The 11,775-nt window shown below is 43.4% G+C and overlaps 1 protein-coding gene across 1 annotated transcript; it reads right to left on the reverse strand.

Moving 5' to 3' along the window:
* Positions 1-2,140: 2,140 nt before the first annotated feature.
* Positions 2,141-5,171, reverse strand: LOC137358653 (transcription factor Sp5-like). Its single transcript, XM_068024797.1, has 3 exons — positions 5,038-5,171; positions 4,534-4,615; positions 2,141-3,112 (listed from the first exon to the last, which is right to left on the reverse strand). The coding sequence occupies exons 1-3, from the start codon at positions 5,169-5,171 to the stop codon at positions 2,141-2,143; spliced, it is 1,188 nt and encodes a 395-aa protein (XP_067880898.1).
* Between the last annotated feature and the right edge of the window lie 6,604 nt (positions 5,172-11,775).

Consider the following 11,775-nt stretch of genomic DNA (forward strand, 5'->3'; position numbering starts at 1 on the left):
CCCCATTGGCGGCTCGGGGGAGAAGTGGGCATTTTTGTTTGGTGAAAAAGAGAAGCAACACCATGGAGCAGAAGTGTCTCAGGACAACAGCAGTTTCTGCAGGGCACTAGAGGTTTTCTTATGCAGTTGGATGATGCCGGTGGAGCAAGGTCATGATAGAAAAAGAGGGCTCTTCCCCACAGATGGTTTAGAAGTATCAAGCGAAATTGGTGTACAGGCATGGTATGAAGTGGCACAAAATGTTAATACCATCACCATTGTTGCCAGGGCCTGGCTGCAGTGCTATAAGGAACATAATGATCTGACCAGGAGTGTCAAGGTGAGAGTCCCCTTCACATCGCTCATACCCTTTGCACAGGACCCTACCTTTGCCTCAGCACCATTAATACTTCACTTTTCCCCTCTTGATATGGATCTCGTCAAGTCAGCATGGAAGGCACCTCCTTTTTACTTGCATTCCTACTTTCAAAAGTTGTCACTGGCCTCAACTACTTCTCCCTCTTGGCCTCTTAAAATGAAACAGGAGACTTAGGCCATGGCTTTTCACCCTGCTCCTACCAACTGCAATTTTAAAACGCACACACCAAGGACACTCGTCCAGAGTCTCTCCCAGACAGGGCAGATGCTTACTACTTACCACCAGGAAGTTAAAAATTAACCACCGAGTGATATCGGATTAATTGCTTTTGAAGGGCATCACATTGAAGCCTGACCCTGTACTCACCAACACACACGCGCGCACACTCCAGCTGATGCCGGACAACTGCTCAGGGAGCAGGAGTGAAAATCCTGGCTGATTTTATACCTTCCTTCCTGGTCCAGTATTGCTCGAGCCAAATCCAGCATTTCCACAATGATGCTGGACAAGATCAGTTAACTTGGCACACTAGGGATTGAACCAGAGACCTTCCTGATCTGTATCACTCAACCTCAAACCACACAATGAATTTATGCACTGTACCAGCAGCGTGGGCTCTTACTAGCGAGTGTAAACACTTTTCCAGCAATGGGACAAATAGCACAATTGAAAAAAGAAATGATTCCAGAAGTGATTTGTACCGTTTATTCACGCACCACAGCCGGCATGCATTCATTATCTATTAAAACAGCTTTAGATGGTTCAAACACAAGATGTAGAATGAAGTCACACAATTTCATCAAGCATGAATCACTTCTTTCTTTAAAAAAAAAAGTTAACGTACAAGCGCATACCCCACAAAAATCTCAGCTTACACGATGGCTGCCAACTTTCTCTTTGAAAAAAGCTCACAATTTTCAGGAACCTAGCCCAAGGATGTATGTAGGTCAAAGATTGTCTTTAAAAAAAAAATGTTCAAAGTTGTCACAGTTACAGCGTGCAAGATGTAGAGGTTCTACCCAAAAAGTTTTGTCCATAATTTGATTTTCTTGGACACAACCTTAAATACTTCGGTTGCCAGTTATTAATACTTCTCCTTCAAACCATCACGCCATTTACTACCTTCTTCTAAACCATTTTGATGTACAGAATATTCTTTCAACCTCCAGGTATGTTATTTTGAGACAGTCAGAGTTTCCTCCTTTAGTCTGAAATACTTGAAGTTCCTCATCATTTATCCCTTATTTTGGTACTTCTCTCATTTTTGTGCAGTGCAAAAAAAAAAAGAACACTTCATTCTTCCTCTTCTATTTTTGTCCTTTATTCTTCCTGCTCCAGCTTTTGTCTTCTCCATTGATCCTCCACCCCCCCACCCCCCATTTCTCTTCTCCTGAAGAGAAGAGGTGACTGATATTAGGGTTTCATGGGCACTGCCAGCCATTTGGCACCTCACCTGCCCGTGAGCCTAGAGTGTCAGTAAAGTATTAACTATTGGAGCAGGGAATCTCAGTCAGATCCTTATCTAATATCCACACACGCGTAGTTCCAGCAAGGCTAAAATGTTCAGTAATCAGGAGTAGGAACCCCAGATGATTTTTCCCCACCCTAGCCCAGGGACACCAGAGGCCAAATATAGTACCCCTTATTGCCACCCCGGCTGAGATCAGCCAACTCAACACAGACCAGGGATCCAACCTCAGATACTCCTGGTTTGTATGGCTCAGCAGCATATCACCCTGTGCATTTACTAGCTGTGCCATCGGGGAAGCCTCACTTTCTTTCTTATTCCTTCTTAATGTTCTCCAGAGTCATGCCATGGTGTTTCATCCGTTTATTTTGATGGGTTTTGGTGTGTTTGGAGAGGTGGTCGCTCCTCATGAACCTTTTGCCACATTCCTGACAGCAGAAGCGTTTTTCCCCTGTGTGAGTTCTCAGATGTCTCTGCAACTCATCGGACCTGGTGAAACTTTTCCCACAAAAGAGCCAGTTGCAAACAAAGGGACGTTCCCCAGCATGCCATCTCAGGTGAGCCTTTAGATGGGAAGTCTTTCCATAGACTTTCCCACAGCCTGGAATATGGCAGATATGCTGTTTCTTCTTACCCTGTCCTTCACTGTTGCTTGGAGACTGGCAGTTGGGGCATCTACATCTCCGACAACGCCTGGAACAGTTCAGAAGACTTTTGGAAGAACTCTGAAGTGCAGTTGGCAATTGGGTTTGATGCCCCAAGATCATGGGTCTTCCAAATTGGAGATGGTGAGGATTGACTGTATTGGGCTGTTGCATGCTCCACCAAGGAATATCATCAGCATGACTGGGAGATATATGTCTTGACTGGAGAGCTGAAGAACTGGGGATGAAGTTGGGGAAGTTCTGAGCGATTCCATTAGCTTCTGGGTAAGAATAGGCTGAATTTGCAGGGACAGAAGTTGTCAAAATCTTCACAGAAGATAGCTCAAAAGTGTAGACTGATTCTGCTGGAGGGGTCAGGGGAAGTTCCTGTGATCCCAAAGCTGATGGTGCTGTTCCACAAGAATACTGAGCCTTTGGAGGACTGAATGGCATTGTGTGAGAACCTCCAAATGCTTCATTGCTCCAAAACTGAAACATTCCTGAAGTGGATCCCATCAATGTGTCATATTGAAACTGGGGAATGTCTGCAGAAGTTGGTCCAACCTGCCCTACTCTTCCACAGGTGGCAGCCAACATGGACAAACACGTTACAGATTCTGGTGAAGAACTTGGTGTGCGGTCCTGAAGGGAAAAAAGTAAACAAGTTCTGATAAGTTTGAAATTGAGCAAAGAACAAGTCATTTATTAAAAAGGCTTTCAATTAAATTATGTTTTAATTAATTGCCCAGTCAGTTGATGAACTGAAGGTTTATTATACAAGAGGGAGTGACTTCAGAAACTCACTCAGACCCACCTAGTGGCCAGAACCAGCAACTACATTGTGACAGAAATGTTGACAGAACAATTTACAATAGTAAATGTTGACATAAAAGTGTGGCCTAAAATAGTGACAAATGGAATGTCTGCAAACAGGAATTGCATGTCCTACATAATTATATTGTTAGGCAGAAGAGTGTTCACAATATGTCAGTGGTATAGAATCCTCTGCTGGAATGCCAGGGAGCAAAGGCATGTGTACAATTTTATCAATAACAATATCCCAATTAGTGTAAAGGATAGCACAGTCTATCATGACATTAGGCAGTGTCACATATTTAGACTGTCATGGTGTAAGTTTTACAATTGTACTGCAGGGTTTCATGCAAGAGAAACACCGACTATTGGGACATGGAGATCAGCACACACAAAAGTGACACCCACACAAACTTTCTGTTCATTCATTTTTTTCTTTTGCAGGCCACGGATCAGGTGCATGAAAGGGTGGGACCAGCTGAATGGACACAATGGCCTCCTTCTGTTCTGTAACTATTCTGATTCAGTTGTGCCACAAGTGAAGTTTATAATCTGCATCAGTTCTACCAGCCCACACCCCACAAAAAACACTGTTCAGGGTCTATGCATCACCTTGCCTTAAATGGATAGTGCAATATTTGGACATGTAAAAAAAGATTTGCATTTATGTAGTGCCTTTCACGACTTGGGGACGTCCCAAAGTACTTTGCAGTCAATTATGTAATTTTGAAGTGCAGTCACTGTTGTCATACAGGAAATACAGCAGCCAATTTGTTCACAGCTAGCTCCCACAGCAGCAATGCAATAAATGAGCATATACTCTGTTTTTGTGATGTTAATTGAGGGTTAAATGTTGGCCAGGATACTGGGGCTAAATCCATTGCTTTTCTTCAAAATAGTGCAATGGGATCTTTTACATCCACCTGAGGGGGCAGACAGGGCCTCAGTTTAATATCTCATCTGAATGATGGTACACAAGAGTGCAGCACTCCCTCAGTATTGCACTGGAGTGTCAAGACTTGATTTTTGCGCTCAAGACCTGGAGTGGGACTTGAACCCTCAACCTTCTGACTCAGAGGTGAGAGTGCTACCAACTGAAGCACAGCTAACACCTACATCCACTTGAAATGATAACTGTGTTTCGTGTGGACAATGTCTATTGCACACAATGGCTGGATTCCACTGAACAGCCATTTAAATCCCCAGTGTGAAGTAAACCAGGGTGTAAGTTAAAGTGCTCATTTTGATACCACTCTAATGTGATTTTGGTCAGCTTTTAACTTGACATATTTACATACAATCACCGAGTTGTTTTGAAGTTCCACTTCGAAGCTAGATTAGATTACATTGGAGTTAGCTCTGAAGACAGTCTGCTACAAAATACACAACAAGCACAAAGAAGAGTTATAAACATCCCCTATCAAAGTTTCCTTTCAGACCCTCTGTTACAGTAAAACAAAGGTCTGTCCTTGGTCAAATAGTCAAATTGTTTTTCTGATTTACCTCATGAGTTTGGAGTCAGGTTTGACCATTTACTATAGCTGCTCCATTGTATTTTGGGATTAATAGTATGTTCTTTAACCCGCACTACCTACAAAATTACATTTTAAAGTATATAATGCAGAATCATTCTGTATAGTGTTATACTAGACAGTGACTGATGAATGGAGACTTCCCTGGTAAGTGTCTATGGACGAATTCTCTGTTACCCTTCTTGATATAAAAATGCCCAACATACTATCAATTAGACTTACTTTGATAGGTGAGCAGTGAACAACTCAAAAGTGTTCTTTTTCTTATTTGAAAATATTAATCCTTGTTGACTGAATTTCACCTGTGACTTCTGACTAATTGGAGGCTTTTTCGTTTGGATTACATCCACTACCATATTGATGGCTGAAGTTGCTCACTATCACCCTCTGTAAAACCAGTCTTGCAGAACTCCAGTTGCTACAATGGGTTTTTAAACAAGTTAGGGGAGAAAATGAAACAATTACTATCTTTTTTGAAAATTTCCCATGACAGATTAATTATGCAACAGAAAATTTGCACCAAGACCAGTACTGAATTCAAGAACAAGTCAAGATGCCTTCTGATAGATCACATTAAAATAATTCAGACATAATTCTAATAAATTATAGTGGACTTTATGGTATGATTTGCCCTGTAGAGTTTTTCACCATTGGAAAACGCTTTCACAAGATGTTGTGTCATGGTAGTCAGTTATGTTGGGTGGGTCACATGGTCTGCATGTCTGACACAAGACTCCCAAAACAAGCTTTCTACTCCAAGCTCCGTCACGGCAAGCGGCTACCAGGAGGGCAGAGGAAACGCTACAAGGATGTCCTTAAAGCCTCCCTGAAAAAATGTGACATCTCTACCGATTCGTGGAAATCTCTTGCCCGAGATCGCCCAAAATGGAGAAGCATCCGTGATGGTGCCAGCCAGTTCAAACAACAATCGACACGCCCAGGCAGTGACCAAGTGCAAACAGCAGAAGGAGCGATCGGAAATTCTGAGCATCCCATTCACTCGCCTCACCAAACACCACCTGTGGCACAGTGTGCGGATCCAGAATTGGACTATTCAGTCACCTAAGGACCCACAACCCTGGAGTGGAGGAAAGTCATCCTCGTTCTTAAGCAGTCCCTTGGGAATGAGAAGAAGCGAAGAATGATCGAGATTGTTCTTGTCTACTTCTTTCCTAAATCAGTGCTCAGTACTTCAATTCAGTTTTAACTCCTGCAGCATACTTTTAAATGTTGCTAGGATTTTTTTTAAAATCCACACGTTAATATTTTATTCTAAATCTTCTCTCTCTCAAAGGCGCAGACCCTTGTTGGGCATGAAGAGGAGGTTCGTTCTTCACATGCGAGTTTAGACAGTTGGAGCTTGACAAGATAAAGTATGGAATGTATCGCACCCGAGCCCAATCCTACTCATATCAGATATCTACCTACATGCACTTTAGAACAGCATGCGTTAGTGGAATGCATTGTGGATCAGGAATCCCGACTCATTTTCTTGCCCCTCCCTGTCCCATCCAAGGACATGGAGGCCAACTGGCTGAGATTAACTAGTTCAGCAGGGACCAGTGATTGACCTGGAGACTTGCTAGTCTCCGTGGCTCAGCAACACAGTTGTGATGCACCAAAGCAGTGAGCTTTTGGGGTGTTTTCATATGTTAACTGTTTATCTCTAACTCTGCTATTTCAGGTTCCATTATAGTTCAAATACTCTTGGGAAAATAATCCACACAGATTAAAATAAACAAACTAGTGCTTGAGTGGTGAAAAGAACTAACGTACATGCATTCTCGGAAAAAAAAAAATCACAATTCCAATCCCACAAATGATCATTTCCGACTATATGCTGGTAGCCCAATGTTTGCTCCATCATATATGCAAAAATCAAAACCATCTGCTGAAACGTGAACTCTGCTTCCTGATCTGATCAGTTAGTTGCTAACTTAACCCAGGAACAGGAATTGGCCATTTAGCCCCTCAAGCTTGTTCCACCATTCGATTAGATTGTGGCTGATCTGTATCTTAGCTCCAACCACCAGCCTTGGTTCCTTTATCCCTTAATACTCTTATCCAACAACAAATCAATCTCGATTTTTGAAATTTTTAGTTGACCTCCAGCTTTTTGGGGAAGAGAATTCCAGATTTCCACTACTCTTGGTATGGAAAAGTGCTTCCTGATATCACACCTGAGCGGCCCAGCTCCAATTTTCCCCCACCAGAGGTGATAGAGAAAAACAATCTACCCTATCAAATCCTTTAATTACCTTAAAACACCTTAATTAATTCACCCCTTAATCTTGTATTCAAGACTAGTCTATGGCCTCAATTTAACCCTTTTAGCCCCAGTAGCATTCTGGTAAATCTGCACCCCCTCCAAGGCCAATATATCCTTCCTGAGATACAGTGTCCAGAACTGAACACAGTGCTCCAGATGCAGTCTAACCAGAACTTTGTGGAACTGTAACATAACTTCCACAATTATGCAGGCGTGACTCAGCGGTAGTAATGTCACGGAGTAATGCCAGGAATTCAAGATTATCTAGGCTGATACTCCAGCACAGCACTGAGCGAGCGCTGCCTTTTGGATGAGATGTTAAACTAGGACCTTATCTGTGGTCAAATTGATCCCATCATGCTACTGGGAGGTCACTAGAGTTCTCCTAGTGACCCTACCAGCATTACTCCCTCAACAAGTGTTACTAACATCAGAGGGGCAAAAATCAGTATGCACTGAGCCTTTTTTTTTGGTGTTTCTAACACTGGGCACAACACTGACAAATTGAACAGCGAGATGGCCTGCCTCCAATTTACCTGTGCATTTGGGCCACTGCTAAATTGATTGCGGCTTTTTTCTTTGTATGTACGTACATAGGTCTCTTGCTGTGTTACAGAGTGACCTGTCTCAGGGATGTCTCTGGTGAAGTTTGTTTCCAATGGGTGCTGTATACCTCAGGTTGTAGCAGCGGCTGAAGAACCCCAAGTAGTGGCTGTTAACAAAAGGGAAGATTCAATATTTTAAAAAAAGGTGGTTCCAGCATTCCCATGGAGCCAGGAAGTGCGGGAGCTCTCCCTACCCAACTTCACTGTCCTCGCAACCGCCCCCTCCTGGGACTTACCCGAGGTCCACCGATGAAGCAAGAAGCCTGGCATTTGTCCTCTTCAAAACGCACAAGCTGCTTATGGAAGCATGACGGGTAATGGCAGCTCCTGCAAAAAGTTGTTAGAGAGACCTGCACATCAATTCTGGCTCTGCTGTAAGCATGAAAATGGGCCTTACCTGGTCATTTTAGCTCACTGGTATTTGTGGGATCTTGCTGTGTGCAAAGTGACAGCTGCATTTGCTGGCAAAACATTAGTGACTACAATTCAATAGTCACCTATTGGCCATCAAGTGCTTTGGCGTGTCCTAAAGTCGTGAAAGGTGCTATAGAAAAATAAGTTTTTCAAATCCAGTGCAAGATGCATAGAAATGTCAGGTCTCTTGACTTGAACTGCTTTTATATTTTAGAATAGTGTGCTGATCAATGTTAAACTGTTAATTGTACATTATATTTAATTGTACGCAAACGGTGGGCATTAACTGGGGATTCACTTCTGCTCCTAATTAAAAGGAACAGACTGAAATTGTGGTGGCTAGGTTAGAAGATGCACGTCTGTCACATGAATCTCGATAAATAAATGCCTATTGAAGTGTGTAGAGATTGGCTCCAATTCTATCCTTCATCACCTAGCTTTCTGGATTACAATAAACTGTATTTAAATATATCTCAATGTAACATTGCCAAATAAAAAGTAATGTTTTAAGTTTACTGTATTTATGAACTTCAAAAAGAGCATGCGTTCTGAATCTGGTCTAAGGCAATAACACTTTTTAGAAAGTTAAGAATTTTTCTCCCCCCCCCCCCCACATCCTCTCAAACGCATGAAGATCTCAAGATAATTATAGATGAGGAAGGACATTTAGCCCATCTGAATTCATAAAATCATAGAATGGTTACAACACATAAGGAGGCCATTCAGCTCAAGTCTGCGCCAGTTCTCTCCCCTAATCCCATCCCCCTGAAATTTTGTTCTCCTCAGATTATCTAGTTCTCTTTTGAAGGCCTCGATTGAATCTGCCTCCACACACTCTCAGGCAGTGCATTGCATTCCGGATCCTAACTATTCGCTGCATAAAGCAGTTTTCTTCTCATGTCACTGTTGCTTCAACTTAAATTGGTGTCCTTTGGTTCTGGATCCTTCCACCAATGCAAACAGTTTCAACCTATCTGCTCTATCCAGATGCCTCATGATATTGAACACCTCTATCAAATCTCCTCTCAACCTTCTCTTCTCTAAAGCAGAACAGCCCCAGCTTCTCCAACCTATCCACATAACTGAAGTTCCTCATCCCTGGAACCAACCATTCTCAAATCTTTTCTGCACCCTCTCTAATGCCTTCACATCCTTCCTGAAGTGTGGTGCCGAGAATTGGACACAATACTCCGGTTGAGGCCGAAACTGTTTTATACAGGTTTATATTAACTTCCTTGTTCTCTATGCCCCTATTTAGAAAGCCCAGGATCCTGTATGTTTTATTAACCACTTTCTCAACTTGCCCTTCAAACTTCAACAATTTGTGCACATATACCCCCAGGTCTCTCTATTCCTGCATCCTTTTTAGAGCTGTACCCTTTCTGGAACTGGAAACATCCCAGATTCTGGCCATCCAAAGTCAATGTAACCAAGGCATGAAAAATATAGGACTATGGGAATGTAAAGGACCAGAAAACGCCACCGTAGTCTTACTGGGTTGGTCCCAATACTTAGGACATTCTCCCAACCTCCAGGAGCTTATCCTAACTCTCTCGAATTTGCTGATGCAACTATCACCCAAACCCTCCATCCCAGCAGTCCATCCCATATGTTCACCACTTGCTGTGTAGCAATTAAATTTAAGCAGTCTTTCCCTATGTGTCCCCAGTCCCATATTGAAACTATGCCTTTTATTGTAGTATCCCTAGCAGAAAGTTTAACTACCTCCCCTTAACATTCAGTGGCATTACCATTTTGGAATCCCCCTCCATAAACATCCTAGGGGTTACCATTGACCAGAAACTTAAGTGGAGCAGCCATATAAATACTGTGGCTACAAGAGCAGGTCAGAGGCTGGGAATTCTGCAGCTCACCTCCTATCTCCCCAGTTGCCCGTCCGCCATCTATAAAGGCACTAGTCACGAGTGTGATGGAATACTTTCCACTTGCCTGGATGAGTGCAGTTCCAACACTCAGGAAGCTAGACACCAACCAGGACAAAGCAGCCCGCTTAATTGGCACCCCAACCACCTTCAGCACCAATGCACAGTGGCAGCAGTGTGCACCATCTACAAGATGCACTGCAGTAATTCACCAAGGCGCCTTCAACAATACCTTCCAAACCCACAGCCTCTACCACCTAGAAGAACAAGGGCAACAGCTGCAATTTCCCCAAGTCACACACTATGCTATCACAATTCCTTCACTGTTCCTGGGTCAAAATCCCAGCATTACCATCATGCTAAATTGGATAGATTCAAAACAGATCTAGCAGTTCAAAACGGAGCATCCCTCACTCTACCATTACTATCAAACCAGGGAACCATCCCTGGTTCGATGAAGAGTGTAGGAGAACATGCTAAGAGTAGCATCGAGCATAGCTAAAAATGAGATGCCAACCTGATGAGTCTACAATAGAGGCTTACATGCATACTAGACAGCAGAAGCAGCATGCTATAGACAGAACTCAGCGATCCCACAATCAATGGATCAGATCTAAGCTCAGCAGTCCTGCCACTTCAGTTGTGAATGGTGGTGGACAATGAAACAACTAACCGGAGGAGGCGGCTCCATAAACATCCCATCCTTAATGATGGCTGAGCCCAGCACATCAGTGCAAAAGACAAGGCTGAAGCATTTGCAACCATCTTCAGCCAGAAGTGCTGTGTAGATGATCCATCTCTGCCTCCTCCTGAGGTCCCCCACCATCATAGATGTCAGATCTTCAGACAAGTCGATTCACTCCACAAGATATCAAGAAACAGCTGAAAGCACTGGATACTGCAAAGACTATGGGCCCCGACGACATGCTGGCTGAAAACTTGTGCTCCAGAACTAGCTGCACCCTTAGCCAAGCTATTCCAATACAGCTACAACACTGGCATCTACCTGGCAATGTGGAAAATTGCCCTGGTACGTCCTGTGCACAAAAAGCAGGACAAATCCAATCCGGCCAATTAATGTCCCATCATAATCTCTCAAATCATAAGCAAAGTGATGGAAGGGGTCATCAACAGCACTATCAAGCAGCACTTACTCAGCAACAACCTGCTCACCGATGCTCAGTTTGGGTTTGGCAGGGCCACTCAGCTCCTGACCTCATTACAGCCTCGGTCTAAACACAGACAAAAAAAAAAGTTGAACTCCAGAGGTGAGGCAAGAGTGACTTTAAGGACCCCTAGCAAGTTGGAACTCAATGGGAAATCAGGGGAAAGCTCTCCACTGGTTGGAGTCACACCTAGCACAAAGGAAGATGGTTTTGGTTGTTGGAGGCCAATCATCTCAGTCCCAAGACATCACGGCAGGAGTTCCTCAGGGTAGTGTCCGAGGCCCAACCACCTTCAGCTGTTTCATCAATGACCTTCCCTCAAACGTAAGGTTGGAAGTGGGGATGTTCGCTGGTGATTGCACAATGTTCAGCACCATTCATGACTCTTCAGACACTGAAGCAGTCCGTGCCCGCATGCAGCAAGACCTGGACAACATTCAGGCTTGGGTTGATAGCGGCAAGTAACATTCACACCACACAAGTGCCAGAAAAATGACCATTTCCAACAAGAGAGAATCTAACATCTGTCCTTTGACATTCAGTAGCATTACCATTTCTGAATCCTTCATCAACATCCCAGGGGTCAGCATTGACCAGAAACTTAACTGGACCAGCCATATACT

The sequence above is a fragment of the Heterodontus francisci genome, chromosome X (genome assembly GCF_036365525.1).
Source record: "Heterodontus francisci isolate sHetFra1 chromosome X, sHetFra1.hap1, whole genome shotgun sequence".
Taxonomy (NCBI): domain Eukaryota; kingdom Metazoa; phylum Chordata; class Chondrichthyes; order Heterodontiformes; family Heterodontidae; genus Heterodontus; species Heterodontus francisci.

Coding starts and splice junctions, on each gene's coding strand:
- LOC137358653 (XM_068024797.1), bottom strand. CDS start 5,171: ATGGTAGTGGATGTAATCCAAACGAAAAAGCCTCCAATTAGTCAGAAG. Junction 4,616..5,037: donor TTCACTGCTCACCTATCAAA/GTAAGTCTAATT, acceptor AATCTAATCTAG/CTTCGAAGTGGAACTTCAAA. Junction 3,113..4,533: donor ACCAAAATCACATTAGAGTG/GTATCAAAATGA, acceptor TTTTCCCTTCAG/GACCGCACACCAAGTTCTTC.